At 39.6% G+C, this 18194-nt stretch overlaps 1 protein-coding gene across 15 annotated transcripts in view; it reads right to left on the bottom strand.

Annotated features, from left to right (window-relative positions):
- GRIA4 (glutamate ionotropic receptor AMPA type subunit 4) overlaps nt 1-18194 on the bottom strand; it is a 1433894-nt gene that overhangs the window by 89925 nt on the left and 1325775 nt on the right. For all 15 annotated transcript variants that reach the window (XM_045039802.1, XM_045039803.1, XM_045039797.1 and 12 more), the window contains one exon: nt 2220-2273. In XM_045039802.1, the coding sequence (XP_044895737.1) occupies nt 2220-2273 (54 nt within the window). The remainder of the gene's footprint in view (nt 1-2219; nt 2274-18194) is intronic.

Below are 18194 nucleotides of genomic sequence, written 5' to 3'. Positions count from 1 at the left end.
CATTTCAGTGTGTGTAGTTTCTCAGCTACTTGGATTTCTCTCAGGGCGATGACTCTGTGTGTGTCTGGGGGTGGAGGGAAGTTCAGGAGCTTCCTACCCCACCATCGAGGTCCTTCCAACTAAACAGTCCCGATGAATTGGTTAAATACCAGTTCCTGATTAGTTGCAAATTGTAAGTGGAAGTTCTAAATGGAATTATTCTCTTAACTCTACTCTCAGAATGTGTGTTGCTAGTGTACAGAAATACACACATATTTTTTTTTTAATACTGACCTTCTATCCGGAAACCCTGCTGAAACTCTTTATCAGTTTTCAGTTTTTTAGTTAGATTCCTTAGGATTTTACATTCACAAAATCTCCTTTTCTTCTTAATCTGAATGCCATTTATTTCTTTTTCTTGCCTAGTATCCCTTGCTAGAAGCTTTAGGACCATGTTCAACAGAAATGATGAGGGGCCATTCTTGTCTGCTCCTGATTTTAGGGGGAAATCATTCAGTCTTTCAACATTAAGTATATTAATATAATCTTTCTTTTGATAATGGATTTACTTCACATTTGGGAATCCTATGCAGTAGTTTTCAGGAAACAGCCTGTGACTGGCCCAATGAAACAAAAAACATTCTGGTTTTGGAAGTCACAGCTATTTAGAGATAAATGAATTAAGTCAATAGAAACCATAATTAATAAATATATTGTAATTTAGATCTGCACAAGTTACTGAATAATCATGTATTACAATGATATCAAATACATATGGTAAGGGCTTTGTTATTTTTAGTGAGAGTGATGATCTATGCCCTAATTCAGGCAAATATTTTTTCCTACTTCATATGCTGTAATGACACACATAACTTAAATATGCTGTCATCTCCTAGGGCTGTTTAAGAAAGGCTGTGATAGCCATTAGGGTGTTATAACCATTCTTTCCATTTTGTACTGGTTTGTTTGTCAATGTCAGCAATTCATTTCTGGTCTGACAGTCTATAACACATTGACTTTTTTTTTCTTCTTTAATTCCACTGTTTGGAAAGAAGAGATGTCAAAACGCTCCACTTGCTAGAATCACTTTGTACAATGTCACTGTGAGTGTACACATTCCATAAACATAAGAGTTTTTTCTCTTATAGTGACTAATATGAGAATATATTAGCTTTAAGAATTATACTTTTATAAAATATATTAAAACATCCAGACTATGGACCTACTAAAAGCAATGGAAAAGACAAGTCAAAATTTCTCAGTGTTTTCATGATAATCCATGAAGTAACAAAATTATACTTTACTAATAAAAACAAGGAAATAGGAGTTTACAGTCTATTGTTGCATTTTACTATCTCTATTCCATAGTGAAATCCAGTTCACTAAAGACTGAAAATTCCTGTCTCAAAGTGTGATGGTCCACTCACTACATGACAAGAATGGATAAATCTGAAATCTCTATTGTAGCCTTTGGCTCTTCTGTTGTAAGCAAAAGATCTTCACCAAAGAAATATATGGTGGAAAAGAGAAAAAGGAGAAAAAATTCTTAACTTTTCTAAAATAAACCACTTTTGAGAGCAAGCCCTTGGGGCAGATGGCACTCTAATAAAGCAAGGAGAATGGCCCTCCACATAGTTCGCTTTCCTTCTTCACCGCAGTTAACAAGAAATACTTGGTAAGCCTTGCCAAGAAATCTAAAAGGACTTGCCTTAGGCCTTTTAGGATTTTATACTAATGTATGTATCTTGTTCGATAACCTTCTACATATATGAAAAACTGACATAATTAAAAAAAATATGGATCACTCCCAATCAAAAGACTTCTTTATACAATAGTCATTTCAATCTTGCTTTTTCTTAAAATCAGAGGACATGGGTCATCAGTTTGATGATCCTTGTGACAGCCCAAGTAATGGAAATCTGGATCCATAGGTACATTTACCATTTATACAGAGGAGAGACCATTATTTGATTTGCCAAGTGATATCACAGTAAAGCAAACATTATCATTACTTTTAAGGTTGCTTTGGCAGATGTCAAGCTAGTCTGCACCAAAATATATTGAATTGCACATTATGAATACAATGACCACTGCAATAAAAATATTATCCTAAGTGTTACCAACAGATTAGTAAGTAATGTCGTTTATTCATTTACTGAAGTGTTATTGTAAAGCACAGTTAAAATAATCTGGAATGCTTGAGCAATTCTTATGAAAAACAGAAAATAAAGAGTTCTTACCAAGTTTGCAATGATGTAGTGGTAACCCTTAACATGCTTCCCAACACTCACAATCTGCAAAGACAGAAGGAAATAAGAGAAAACCTGTTTAACTTCACTGAATGATATTTTTAAAAACAGAATTTTAACTATTGTAGCATAATTCTATGTGGAAACATGAAGAAAAAATGTTACAGTTTTCATTATAATAGAAGAAATCCACAAGCCACCTTAAAAATTAAGTGATTAAAGTAAAAAAGAAAACCCTCTAATTTCAATCATGCTGTATAAATGACTCTTCATTCGCTATATCTTGTTCTTGTTCAGAAAACTACTATGCTATGATCCCCTCAAAGAGAATGACAAGGTGATAAAACAAACTGATAGTTTATATAAATATTTCTATAACAGAATATGCACTAACATAAGAAACTTAAAATTATTCTGGTCCAAAGACTATAGTCATCCTTAATTTGTTGATAATTTATAGAAATGTATGGTAGGCTGCTGGTGTCTTCAATTGTTAAGAATGATTTTCTATGAGTAGACTGGATTTTTGTCCCGAGCAGGAAGCAAGGTTTTTCTAAGGCACAATCTCTGTGTGTAGACACCTCTGATACTATAGAATACTTAGTTAATTCCCCTCTGCATATGGATAGACTATTATTTTATTATAATAAAAAGACTAAAGACAAAACATCACGAGACTTTTTCTCTCTGCTAGATTCATTTTTTTCCCCTAAGAATGTTTTCAGAAATGTTTTGAAAATTAGACACTCAGAAATTTCTAACGCAGGAATAAAGTTGCATTAGAAATTACAACTCTTAGGGGCGCCTGGGTGGCTCAGTCGGTTGAGTGTCTGACTTCAGCTCAGGTCATGGTCTCCCGGTTCATGAGTTCCAGCCCCGCGCTGGGCTCTGTGCTAACAAACAGCTCAGAGCCTGGAGCCTGCTTCAGATTCCGCGTCTCCCTCTCTCTCTCCCCCTTCCCTACTCATGCTCTGCCTCTCTCTGTGTCTCAAAAATAAATAAATGTTTAAAAAAATAATAAAAAAAAGAAATTACAACTCTTATTTTCTATAAAACTGAAAATTCCTTCAATGAGAGAAAATCTAATGACAATTACCGATGGGCAGCTTTGGAATCTCACTGGTTCCCCGAAGGTGATAACACAATACATGATTTTCATGTACTTTCATCATAAAAGGAAAAATTAAGTTGCTGTTAGCATTTTAACATCCTCTAACAGTAGTTCTTTGTAAATTGGTGACTTGTGTATAAAATAAAGGAAAACCCTTTTGAAACAGAAAACAGAGTTTTGCACACACGGCTATTGGTGAAATGGTGTCTCTGCTCATGCAATCTTTCCTTTTTGGTTACAGCCAAGACCTCCTCTTTGTTTTTATAGTTCTGCAGTTTCACTACAAGGCAGTTTGGAAATTTTACTTTGAAATATTTGTTCATATTGTTCAGGATATGTCGTGCATTCTAAGTACGAGGATTTCCCTTCAACAATTCTGGGAGATTCTCTACCAATAACCCTTCACACATCTGTGTGTTCTGACAAATACTGCAGTGTTGATGTCACTGATTCCCAGATCTCAGCAGGTGGAATAAATTCAAATTTAAACGACAATCTACCTCAAGAAGGTTGCGATGACCAATTCTCACAGAAGGTGTCTCCCTCACCACGCTGAGCCCAGGCCAAGGCAGAAAACACTCAGCTCACTCCTTGTACAGGAAGCAGATTTTTTTCTGCTCCTCTCTTTGGCTGGGTTGTCACTCTTCTAGAACGTGGCTTTAAATGGGATCTGAGGTCTAACTTACTGCCTTGGCTGAGCCCAAAGTCCCTGTTCTCGGGTGAGCATGAAACCCCCAGTCAGTCAGGCTGCCCAATCTGGCAACTTCCCTGGGTGCAAGTTTCTTTCGCTCTTGGCTCCTGGAGACTTCACTCTCCAGGAAGCTCAACTACACATCTGCAATGTTTTACAAGTAGTTTTTATATTGCCCCATTTATCCGGTCCCCAGTTTATCTAAAACTGAACACCCCTTGACAGTCTCACCACAGAAATGAGAACAAGCAATACAGAGACGGGATGATAAGGAAAGTTCGGTAAAGCAACCGCTTAATTAGTCACCATATTGGGTAACCCAAACCCGAGTGATTTAGCGGGGGGCTGGGCAGGCAGGAGCCCTCTTTTTCTCCGGAATCTCAGGTACAACTTGTACAAAAGGACAATGATCTAGGGACACTTGACAGCTGGTACTGGTAGGAAACTGCAGAGTCGATGATCCAGTCGGCCAGCACTTCCTGCTATGTGACCTCAGCAGGGATTGCTGCCACGAGACAATTCATTATTAATCTCTTGCTGACTCACTGGAACTTTCTCTGGCTTGACTGGGTAAGCCGTTTTGCACTCTCTTTAAGCCCCCCTGCTCATGCTGCCTCCTCTCTCTCAGTGCTCTCGGCTTGGGGTTTCTCTGTGGCTGCAGTCAGTAACCTGTGCTTTCCCCTAGAATCATTTTCAAGAGTTAACACTTGCACATGTGAAAAAGCTGTGGAAATTCTGCACTAGGTGTCTCTGCGAGGAAATTACTGTCAGTTCTAGACTGCCCAGCAAAGAGCTGTCATAAATTAAAGCTTATGTAATGCGTTTTCGAGGGATGAGGACTTTTAGAAACCACAAACAATTGAAAGTGACAAAAATCCCTGCAGAAGAGGCCTTGCAGAGCGTGATACGCCTCAACGTTCTGGGAACCAGGGGCCTCCGGGAGCAGTGATCTGAGGATTTATTTCCCTGGCTGGGGACGCTACAGAGAATGCCATTTTTGCTGAGCCAGATCCTGGCTGGGGTAAAACGAATGTGAGAGCCTCACTGCCTTTGAACACTCACCACCCTGACTGAGGGTGGCCAGGGGTTAATAACGGCCAGATCTCGGTCCCTCTGCCGAGCATCCAACACTACATGGAAGTTTCTTTGTGAAAACAAATCCAATTTATACTCCATTACTCCGTAGTAAAAGGCCCTGCACCTAGGGTGTCATTTCCTTAGGTTTTTCCATTGTTTTTATGGTTGTGTAAAACCCAACAGTCTCACGGATATGGTTCTCCACGGCTGTCGTCATCTCAACCAAAGTGTTGTATAAAAACAAAACAAAATAAAAAATCTGAGTGGCTGGACTCTGGATGCAGACCACACCTGTGTCTTGCTATTTCTGACATTATTCTTTATAAAGAAGGAAAATAAACAGTGGGAGGTGAAAGATATTAATATCTAACAGCACAACACACAGTGTGTTTGGCCCACTTGTTATGGGAAAGCAATGTCTACAACAAAGACTTCGCTGCAGCAATTAATTATGGCCTTTCATAAAGACAGAAAGGTGTAGGAGTAGAGACTCCATCTCTGTTATCTTCTTAAAAGACACAGAGGATGATAAATGGACAAAGAATAATGATCAAGTGTCTGTTCAGAGTTCTAAAGAGTGAGTTAGGGAGAATGTACAAGTTACACTGATTGTACACTTTCAGAAGAACCCATCTTTACAAGAATAAAATGCTTCAGAAGAGGCACTAAATGCTTTCTTTGATTACTTTCTCTTGGTTGTTTTTTAGGAAACAGTTGCTGAGAAATATCTATGTTGCTGGTCAAAAGATTCAGTTCTAAAGTCAGGCCTATGCATATTTAATAAGGTAAATGCCAGATGCACTCACCAAACTGTTCTATTAACAAATTATGGCATAATCTTTATGACTGTAACTTCTAAGTCTTTATTCATTTATTAAAATTAGGGAAGGATGAACCCAGGATGCTTTTCACCTCAATCCCACCTTTATTTTTTTCTAATTTTTAAAATGTTGATTGATTTTTTTTTTTGAGAGAGAAAGAGAGAGAGCTGGGGAGGGGCAGAGAGAGAGGGAGACACAGAATCCAAAGAAAGCTCCAGGCTCTGAGCTGTCAGCACTGAGCCCAACGTCAGGCTCGAACTCATGAACCATGAGATTGTGACCTGAGCTGAAGTCGGACGCTTAACCGACTGAGCCACCCAGGAGCCCTGACCCCACCTTTAAATAAATTTAGTTCAATAAATGTGTCCTATGTATAAGTTTAGGGTAAGGAGATTCAAGGCTTAAAAAGATAAGTCGGTGCTGCAGTTATAAGAGTGTTTAATTTCTCTCCTAAGACGATAAGCCTCAAACAGAAATGACTGAAATACCGAGTAAAGGGTGTGCCATGGATTTGAAGGAGGAGCGGGATCATTTTGTAGGGAGAACAAGGTAATTTTAAAGACAGAATAGATGTTAAATAAATACTGATTGAGTGGATGAATAAAGAAGTTAGCCTATAAATGCCACAAACACTAGTATATGAAGATCAATTTGAAACTTGTAAATGGTGGGAGTTTGGCCTTTAACCCACCATACAATTTTACGTGAACCCTTCCTGTATCAATGGTTTATAAAGCATTCAGGGGTCTCTCTAGATACGAGGTGCTGTGTATTACCTCCCACTGTTATTACGAAGCCACGATCACTGTAGTGGACACTATCTTCAAGCTAGAGACCGGCAATGGCACACCCGAGTAGGAATGATTTTGGCTCTCCTTTTACTCCGATTTAATAGGCAGCTAGAAATTCCTCTCCCAGCCGTTATCACGTTCCAGAAAATTCCATGACAGTGGCCAACCAGTACAGCCTACCTGGTGGTGTGGGGGACACGATGCCTCGTCAGTGGTGGAGACTTACTGTAACGAGGGCAGTCACTCACTAGTCCTTCGTCTCTGTAGAAAGCCCAACCCCCCAGATGCCTCCTGAATGTTGACTTTCAGGGTGCTTCAAAATACCTTATTATAGAGAGAAACAAAAGCTTTCCCTTGTTTCGTTTGATTAGCTAGTTTACCCCAGTTTCACCAAAAGAAAAACGTAAGGCAAAGGATTTCTGCAAACACACTGCAGAGTTCAATTACAACCATGTAAGAGAACAACAGGACCTTTACTTCTGGGGATGCGATTCACAGTCAGTGAGGGGAACATGAAGAACCCCAGAACAAAAGGAACTAAGGCTATTTGTGTGGCAAGAGATTTAGGGAGAGGACAGAGAATGAGAGCTCTCATCAGTACATGCACACACACACACACACACACACACACACACACACACACACACAACTGTATTTTTTCCTTCCACACTTGAAGATGTTAGAAATTACAGAAGTTTCTAATTAGGACACACTCATTTTTCGGAAGCTCCGAACAGTGGCTGACTGCCTTCCGGTAAAAGATGTCAGGGGAGAGTCTTTCTCAGGCTTGAAGTCATGTGTTTGCATGGCCAGTGAGTGTCACAGACACTACTGATGGCCCACCAATGCTTTTCCTCTTAGCACTTCAGTGCATACTGCTATAACTGCCAGCACCTGAATTTCCTGGACGTTGGGATCTTCTCTGATCCCTGGAGCCCACTTTGCTCATGGTGGGGCGGGCTAGCAGGCCAGGCAAGAGGTGCCAGGGAATTAATGCCCTCCTCCCCAGCAGCCCCCATACAGAGACGGATGGGAGCTGGTGCAGAAGTATTCCAACGCCCATGCCAGAGAGAGGAGTCTGACATGTGTGTTCTATTTACACTAATTTCAAATGACATTTACAATAATCCTCTAGTAATTTACATTAATATCAAATGAGATTAAGCCTTGGTCACCCACATGGTAATTTTCTAGATAAATGCGCCTTTAATTGATTGCATTTCTCCACTGCACTTGCAGTGTGTTCTTCAACTCCCAAAACTACTGATTACACACAAATCCTTGTCTTAAGATCTGCTTCAGGGGAAACCAAACTAAGTCTCCAAATTAAAAAAAAATTACCAATGTGACAGTGACATTGTTAAGGGTAAAAAGATACTTTTGTTGGGTAACTGTCCCAAGCTTTCATCTCTGTAGCATAACACATGTACGTTATATTCTGAGTTCCTAATCTCTGAGTATAGTCAAGGACTCAAGTTGCATGAAATACCATGATTTTATTTGGATATCTAAATTTGGATATCTTAAAAAAAACAAGAAAAAAAGGTTTATTTTGATATAGAGAAATAGGGATGAATCAGTATCTTTAATAAATTCTTGTCATTCCTGATACATGATTTTTCCCTTTGTCCTGTCTTATATACTTTAAGGACATCCATACTTCGTACTGGTTGGCTACTGGTTTTTTCTTTGAATGTATTCCAGATGTTAAAAAAAACCCTTCAGTGTCGTCCTTCCAGAACAAAGATTGTAGATCACTTCTCCCCACCGAGGGCCCTCTGGGGGTAGGAACTGAATGGAGTCATAGAACTAGGAGCGAAAACCAAGTGCTAAAACGCAGGTGTTTAGTTCTGTCTCCACACCTCACCTCAGCATGGTAACTGCCAACAGCTACAGAAAAGCACATCCTAGAATATATCCTTCTCTCTGACTACTATGGTGGCTCCAAAATTCTACACCCACAGAGTTTGAATAATATTAGGATTCTCATCATGTTAACAATGGCCATCTCTTAGCAGAGATCCATTCTGTTTAACAGTGTTTTAATTTAGTGATTGAAAATATTTGTAGAGAGGCACAGAAGGTTCTATGGAATTTGTGATTTCGAATGTGAAACACACATAGCGGCCTGAAAGAGCCAGTGAGCACAAAGCTCTTTTTTAATTACAGAGATTATTTTTTAAGAAGCAATATAAAAAACAATTCTGTGGGGCGCCTGGGTGGCTCCGTCGGTTAAGCATCCGACTTCGACTCAGGTCATGATCTCACAGTCTGTGGGTTTGAGCCCCATGTTGGGCTCTGTGCTGACAGCTCAGAGCCTGGAGTCTGTTTTGGATTCTGTGTCTCCTTCTTTCTTTGGCCCTCTCCCACTTGTACTCTGTCTCTGTTTCTCAAGAATAAACAAATGTAAAAAAAAAAATAATTCTTTTGAACAATTCTAATGAGCTGTAGGTGGAGGGGGGAATATTTTGCTTTCATAAACAAACACATTAAATAAATACAGTCATTAAGTGATGAAGCTGGGATGCCAGCCCAGATGTTTTGACTACAATTTCGTCTTTTTTTTTCTTTTTTTTTTTACTATACCCCGTTGCCTTCCTTAGGCCATAGCAGTCAGAAAAATGACTTATTTTTTGGCCAGTTATTATACATCTTTCCTAAGAGGAAAATAAATAACAGACATTTATGACAGTGCCCTTCATTATCACATTAGGTAGTAGGCAAATGCCAAGGCTGTGGATGAGAAAAACCAGCTTTCTTTTAAGGAACCAAAAAAACCAATTCCTTTTCTTTAAATAATCTCCTATCTGCACATACTGCTTATTTGAATCGCATCATATATGCAAGGTTTCCCTAGTCCCATTTTGTAGCAGATTGGTACAGGGCCACACAGATGGAATGCTATCAGGTAAAACTTAACATATCTAAGTTTAGGTTTGCAAATTCTTCATATATCCATAATAAAGCTAATAGCAAAAAAGCTTCAATAACTTGCATTCAGTTTTGTTTACCTTGTACTCTATCAGGTATACATTTAAGATGACAGTTCAAGTATATAGTCTAACTTTAATGTAAGTGCAACTCAATCCAGTAGATAATTCTATTTATGTGACAACCTCAAAGTGATCATTAAAGGTTCAATTATGTACCATATAGTTTTTTTTTTCTGTGCAGTTTTAAATACATTTTATGTTGTTCTCTTTGAAAACCCCATAAACAGTTTATAGAGTATATAAATCAGAATATTTTATTTCTTGGGGTGCCTGGGTGGCTCAGTCAGTTGAGTGTCTGACTCTTGATTTCAGCTCAGGTCATGATCCCAGGGTCGTGGGATTGAGCCCCATGGTGGGTTCTTCGCTGATTGTGGAGCCTGCTTGAGATTCTCTCTCTCTCCCTCTGCCCCCTCCCTGCTTGCGTGACATGTCGTCACTGAATAAATATCTATTTATGGGTTATAAAGAAAACTTGAGGGGGCAGGTGGGGTTGGTGGTGATGGGAAAAAATGTCTTCAAATGTCACATATTGGCACATAGGTTTCAAAGGGATAGATAATTGTGAGGGGATATTTGAATTATACGTCAACTATGTTCGAACATGGCTTGCATAAGCACCCTGGAAAGGTGTTGTTTATGGGATAGATGGCCTCTAAGACCCAGCCAACCTGAGAGCCTCTGATTGTGTGACTTTCCAGTGTAGGGAAGTGTTAATGAACCACGGGTTCTGGGGCTCCTGTTAGTATACCAGCTTCTTACCACTCTCCCCTTAATTTCATATTTCTTTTCCTTATCATTTTGATTTGAAATATTATCATCTGAACATTCTTCCCTCTCTCATTTTTAATTCAAACTTCCCTTATTTTCTTGGAGACGTTTTATTTTCCTGTATTTTCTAGGCAAATAAAATGTAGAGAGGTGACTGCAGGGAGGGAGGGAGGGAGAGAGAGAGAGAGCTAAAGAGAGAGCAAGAAATTCTGTGGCCACTCTTGCAGGGAACACCAGGTTAAATAAGGTTTGAGGCTGCCTTGCTATAGGAATTTTTAGAGACTTTAATATGCTAATGTTCACCAAAATCCCAAGAGCCAGATAGAGTACACAGCTCTGTAGAACAGTTTTAAAAGGTTGTTTAAGGACATCCTTCCTACAGCTTTACTCTCTACTCATCGCTTTCCTTAACTGTCACATACATTTCAGACTTGAGTTGCTTTAGCGGCATTTTCTTATTTCTCTTCTGTGTTGATCATCTTTACCCACAATAAAAAGTCAACGGAACTATTTGAGGCATATTCAAGATATGTTCTGTCCATAATTTTTGTGTTAGTGCCTCAACTATGTAATAATGCCAGCTGGTACCTTTTTAGTCACGAGTTCTAAAATTTGCACGTTTGTAATCTATTCAACAGATGGTAAACCGTGACTAGTTAAATACAGAAGACATATGACCCCAGAGTTACTCTCTTTACTTTTATTTCAGGAGAATGCTTTCCTTATAGGGGACTTTATTAAGTTTTTTGGACTTCAGACAGCTTGGTGCTGGACTTCAGAAAGCAGCTGGTGCATAGAACCAGGTTCCTGTGAAGTGGATTCAGAGTGCAGACAGATGTACACAGAGACCCAATCTTCACGGACAAATACAGACTTTTCTATGTAAACTCTTTACATTTGTTCAAGTGACCAACTCTGAAACTATTAAAAAAACCCAAGCAAATGAAAGGTCATAACCAAGAGAAAAAAGGCAGGGAAAATATGTCCCTCCCTAATAAATGATATTGTTCTATTTCAGTGTCTGTATGTTGTATTTGCATGTAGGTGTGTAGGGATCTCATTCCCATGAAGACTATTATCCATAACTAACAATACTGTTTAATTTTCCAAAGGAAATTTTCCTTTTTAAACCCTAATCATTTTTTAAATGATTTTTAAATTTAAAACATTTAAAGCATTTTTTAAATGGTTTTTTTAAACCCTAATCATTTGAGCTTCTCAAAATCTTAACCAAAGTAATGGTGACTATGAATCCCTGAATTAAGTGCATATCGTGGTGCTTGGCAAAGTAGACATTAATTAATACGTTTAAGAATTTCTCATTATCACTACTTGGCATTAGATATTTACTTGTTTATTGTGTGGCTCCCTCACGAGTCAGGGACATGCGGGGGGGGGGGCCTAGGACATTGTCTGGCCTCTGATAAGCACTCAATAAATATGTGTGATATAGATGCCAAATAAATGAAGCTAACTACTGGTATACATGAGACATAAAAAATAAAGACGAAGCACCATTGCTCGCTTGATCACCAGTCTGTTCCCCTTTCAGTCCATTCTCTATGTGGTCATGAGAATTATCATTCTAAACCACAGATCGATCAGATCACATCTAAAAACACCCAGTGACATTTAAAGGCTATGCGGAATAGAAGACTACTTAACAGAGACTGTGAAGCCCTTTGGAACCTGTCTTCAATTTGCCATGAGCGTCTTCTCATTTCCCCTGCACCTGATGTTCCAACCACACGTACTTACTTCCAGCCACCCGCACCCCCCCCCCCCCCCCCAATGGCTCCATCCCAGGGCTCTTCTTTCCCTCTGCCATCTGCCAAGGCCCTTTCCCACCGCTTCTTCCTGGGGAGTTCTGACTCATCTTTCAGCCATTTGCTTTAGTCTTTATTACACCTTTCCACACTGTGCTATATTATTTGCTTGTGTTCTTGTTTTCCTTTACATTTGAAATTCCTTTAAGGAATGAACCACAACTGATTTAATTTTATACACAGTGCTTAGAAATGGATAGGTATGGAATAAATATTTGTTGAATAACTGAGCAAATGGGTGAATGTTGTGTTCATGATTAAGAAAGGAAAATGATAGGGTACAGTGGGCAGAGACCAGAAAATTAGTTTCTTTCATGTTATGGGCAAGATACTTATATTGTTATGTCATTATACTGGATTAAAATACTTGACCTTCAAATTTACATATGATAACAACCAGCAAAAATAACCATAATATTATTACAAGAATAGAACTAAAAAAAATTTTTTTTTCTGGGGCACCTTGGCGGCTATGTCAGTTAAGCATCCGACAGGCTCAGGTCTGATCTCATGGTCTGTGGTTTTGAGCCTTGCGTTGGGCTCTGTGTTGACAGCTCAGAACCTGGAGCCTGCTTCGGATTCTGTGCCTCCCTCTCTCTCTGCCTCTCCCCTGCTGGTGCTCTATCTCTCTCTCAAAAAAACATAAATAAATAAACATTAAAATAAATTAAAAAACATTTTTTTTCCAGTATAGATTCTGTGGTTATAAAGGAAAAGACATAAGACAATATTCAGACAACTGAGGCCTGGACTTGGAAGAACATAACAATCTCTTGGTATATGTGACACTGGGGGTGGGGAACTTAAAAAAAAAAGAAAAGAAAATTCCCTGTGTATAATCTTGATCTTCCTTCCATTTACCAGTGATCATGTGGACCTTCTTCTTCTTCTTTTTTTTTTTTTTTGTAACAATGACACCATTTTAACTTCCTTCCACGATCTGATCTTAATATATTTTTTAAAGTTTATTTATTTATTTTGAGAGAGAGACAGTGCGGGGGAAGGACAGAGAAGAGAGTGAGAGAGAGAAAATCCCGACGTGGGACTTGAATTCACGAACGGTGACATCATGATCTGAGCCAAAATTAAGAGACGCTTAACCAGCTGAGCTGCCCAGGAGCCCCCATAATCTGATCTTAAACTTGGCACCAGTTGTACGCAAGGGCAGAGAAAATCTAGGTGATCAGTAGGGAAGATGTGTGCAACGTAAGGGGAGGATTAAGCATGAATCTGTCCTGTTACCTTTCTAACGAAATCACTGATTAAAAGACGCGTCACTTCACGTACTGGCAGGTAGTGCACTCTATTACTCAACTGTCTGATAGGAACACTGGAGGTTTTATACAGTGTGGTTATACTGACGTTTACAAGACCCCGAAAAGTGTCCTCAAAGGTCATATTGGGTGCTTTGCTTCCTTTTTGTCAATCTCACTGCCTTTTAAGCATTTGGAGAGTGGATGCAGAATTCTGATGGAATAAATTACATAGTTATCCTCTGTCTCCCATTTAATGAGGAATATTACTTGCCTTTCTCTAAATCATAGTAGACAAGTCTACGCAGCAGCTTTCTATTTAAGGCTGGAAACACTAGCTTATTTCTCTAAAATTATCAGATTTTCTTTTATCTTTTTTGAAAAGAAACTGAGCTTTTGAATGTTTGTGTCAACAACAATAACAGAAACTATTTTAAGAGGTATTCTTGAAGCTGCAACTAAAACAATTTTAGTTGAACACAATCAATGCCTACAATTCACAATTCTTCCAAGATACAAGTACTAGCATTCTGCCGACCAGTTTCCTTCCTCCTCAAAAAACATACATCCTTTGCTTTCTTTACTTTTCCTTTTATATTAATTTTTTTTTTTTTACTTTGTAAGGAAATGAGGAATATCCACAACCATGGTAACGGTTGCTAGGAGACAATTAGAGACCCCTTTCTCACTCCCACCAAGTTCCATTTGCACTAGTCTGACTGATATCTGTAAAGGTGTTTTTTTCCCCTGTTTTCTATGAAAACAACATACCCAGTGCATTAGAATGGGATTTACCCATTCAAATCAATTCAGCTAAAACGTGAGATTAAAGAAGTGAAAATTCACCTTTAAGAAAAAAAAAAACACCAAAAACCCATAACCTCACGTCTTTTAAGTTTCTCCTCACTTTGCTGCGGTTCCTGACGGATATGCAGAAGCAGCTTTACAATGGAGCCAAGCAGCAGGCCCTGCCAAGGGCCCGCAGTGCAGGAAGTTGCTGATACGATTTCTGGGCTGTAGTAATTTCTTTGAGTGCCTGATTTGCTCCCATTCCATCTCACTCATTGTTGCTCTAATATATGGAAATGAAACACTTGTGCTTTTTCAGCCAGTACGAGCACCAGAAAACCCGGCTTTCCCATCATCTTCGGCGGGCGAGACATATTGGACAAGAAAGCTTCCCAGGTAATTGAGGGCTGACCTCCAGAAACTTCAAGGACTGGTGAGTGCTCTTCCTTCAAACGCGGGAGAGAGATACCTCCTGCCTGTGTCTTCAAACGAAGCTCATTCAGACTTTCATTTATTGGACAATTATTTTGCTCCCTTTTAAATATCACTGGGGATATATCGGCAAATGCTAATTACAGACTCTGCTCTGATGGAATCAAGATTTCGACAACAAAGACAGACAGCTGAACTAGGACAGCGCAAGGAATCCGCATTCCTGCTGCCTCGAGTCTTGTCAGCACCATCTTGGGTTACCTGCTCCACTCCAATTTCTACGTTTGCCGCCTGCCCAATTTCTACCACGTAGAATGGGTCTCTGCCTCCTGGGCTTTCCCAGAACTCCTTGCCTTCCTGCCTTGTTTCCGTCTGGAATATCCTTACCCCTCCTTGGTTCCTGGAGAACTACAATGCATTTTGAATTTAAAAGTCTGTTTTCCCCCGGGAAGCACTTCTGACTGTCTCCATTCCACTGGGTCAGCACATTTGCTGGGGTCCTGATACACGTTGCAGTATTTCTGATTCTGAACCATCACGTCGTCTGGTCATTATGCATTTTTGTTTCTGAGTTCCCAGCTTGAGAGTATGCCTTCCTGGTTTAGGGACCCTGTTTTGCTCATCTTTGTTCAGCCCCGCAGGGCCTGGAAGGATGTTGGGAACATAGATGTTGAATGCATGCATTCGGAATCAAGTGCAGGACCCTCCTGTCTCTACTGCTGTCTCCTGTCTCCTGTCACCTCCTGTCTCTACTGCTCATTCCTACTGTCGGGATGCATGCTGCTTAGTCCTTCCACAGATGGTTCCAATAATCAAAGCCATCATCCCCAGTGATGAGGCCTCTTCTGGAGTGACTACTCACGACTGAAGCTAGTGTTCCTTGTCTCCATGCTTGTTTTTTGTCTCCTCTGTCTCTTATACTTCTGTTTTTGACGATTTTTTTTGTCTTGGTGTGGAAAAAAAATAACCCCATGGGTATTAGTCAGTAAATAAAATGCTCCTTCCTTTCTACATAATGATTCGACTAGTTATGGCACATGGAGGCAGGCTCTTTAAGCCGCTGGCTCTTGTTGATGCTTTATTCAAGTCAGAGATGTTTTTGGAAGTGGAGGTGGGTAGAGTTCTAGATTTAGCGCAGTTCTTTATGTTAGAGACATCTGAAAACTTATAAAGGCAGATTATAGATGAGCAGACGCTATCTGTTCCGACACATTTGGCAGTTCGCCAAAAATCCTGTCTGGGCCCTGATCTTATCACTGGGCGATACTGGACGAAGAGGCAGCCTTGGCCTTAGGACACACTGCTGAGGCCCTGTGCACTTTCCATCACTTAGGTACAGATGGCCACATTGCTGTTTGTGAGAAATTTGCCTCTTTCCAATTGGTCGTGCCCTGAAGCAGGATCACTGCCTTCCTCTGGTGACGCAAGAAGCCCCTGAGAGGTCAGGCATGGCTTTTAGGCTTTCCTGATTAGTTTGCAAACAGTATGGGAAGGTCACTGGCTTTGCCAACTGTCTGAGTGTCACGCTGTGTCTAATGAGAACCCGAATTCCCCTTTTCTGTAGTGAAAGGGGAAACAGTGCAGAAAGGGGCACCAATTATGTTCGAGGTATGAGACAAAGTGGCAGTTTGAGATACTCATGAGCCAATTTCTCTATTCCCTTGTCAAACAACTATTTCATAATGTAAGGCCAGTCCTTGACATCTTCTCCTGAGAAATACTTGGTGAGGCTCCTTAAATACATCCATCATGTGCCCTAAAGGCAGCTGGCTCTCGTTCCCTACCAGACGCCTCTGACATCATCACGTATTGGATAAGAACGGGCACTCATCCCCAGACCGCCGAGATGTTATGAGATCCTTGATCATTTTCTACGTGCTCTATTTCTAAAGGAAAGAAGGCATTTTCATAGGATTTTAGCCAATGCTTTTGGTTTAAACCTTAGTTAACCAGAGAAGAGCTGCTAACTAGAACAGAAAAGAGAAATAAATCTGTTACCTCATCACCTGATCTTCAGCACACAGAGTCTAGTGTCTCACCCAATGTGGGCACTCGATAAATACTGGTACGATGAATGAATGTACAGAAAGGGCCAACTGACCAAGGTTTTACTTTATACTCCTTTTCAAGGTGTATCCCGTGTGTAAAATTATATTGTTTCAGGATCAAATGCAATTATCAGTCTTTATCAGAAATAGCATTCGTGAATTTTAGAGTGAGCAAAATTTTCTAACATCACCTCACTCTAATGTTCTTTATTCAGAGTAAGGAGAAGTAGAATCACGGGCATTAAATTATTTCATTTACTTTTTTTTTCTGTTATTTATTTATTCTTGAGAGGGAGAGAGAGAGAGAGAGAGAGAGAGAGAGAGAGAGAGAGGGAGAGAGAGTGTCAGTCCCAAGCAGGCTCCATGCCCAGCGCGGATTCGGACATGGGCTTGATCTTATGACCCTGGGATCATGACTTGAGCCAAAATCAACAGTTGGACACTCAACTGACTGAGCCACCCAGGTGTCCCTCTGTTTACTTTTTAAAAATAAATAATTGCACATTTCTTAAAAAGTGAAAATATTCATCTTTTTTGGAAACATAATTTTGGGGATATAGGTTGAATGGGCAAAGAAAGAGGTAGCAGAGAGTACAAACCACCTGTGGCCCTATGTAATGACTGTATCCAGAGGATGAGTTGGGTGTAATGAGAGAAGGGTTTCACTGACCACAGGAACATGGGAATTTAGCTGCGTGACCCTTGTTATTTTTCATGGTGGAGTAAAACGTGTGAGCAACTTTAGCCTTAAGTGCTGTTCTGCTCAAATAATTTTTGATGCCAGAAAGACAGTTAAGATCAAGTTTGTTGCTGCTTTTCTGCTACTGGGCTAAGTATATGTATCAGTCTGGTAGCCGATATTCAGTTGATAAGGTCTTAGAGTCCCTAAGGACTCTTTGTAAGTAATCAAGCTCAGGATTCAAAATTAACGGATATGTGTGAAAATAAAATAATATATAAAAAGGTTTCCACTATAAAGCACTGATTTTGATATGAAAGCAATTCATTGGATTCCAGCTATATTATTTTTAGCTATTCTATAAAATAATTGTCAGAGGAAGAAAACTATGTAAGGTGAATAATGCTAGTGCCCAATATGGTATATATTAAAGTAAAAATTGACAGCTTTAATAATTGATCACAAATTTAACAAATACTCCTAGAGTAGTTTTGGTTTTTGTCTTTTTTTTTTTCAGAGTTATTTTCAGCAGATGAGTGGACCAAATTGCCCACTGGATTTAGAAGGCCAAAAATGTAACTTGTTTTATTACAGCCTTGTGCAAACAATGACAATAAATCTAGCTTTGTAGTTTTGTTACATTTCTATGACCTTAAAACTCAGTGGGTAATATTTATATAAATTCTT

Source organism: Felis catus, chromosome D1 (genome assembly GCF_018350175.1).
Source record: "Felis catus isolate Fca126 chromosome D1, F.catus_Fca126_mat1.0, whole genome shotgun sequence".
NCBI lineage: Eukaryota > Metazoa > Chordata > Mammalia > Carnivora > Felidae > Felis > Felis catus.
The sequence above is the reverse complement of the archived record's forward strand: the minus strand, read 5'-3'. Positions and strand labels throughout refer to the sequence as shown.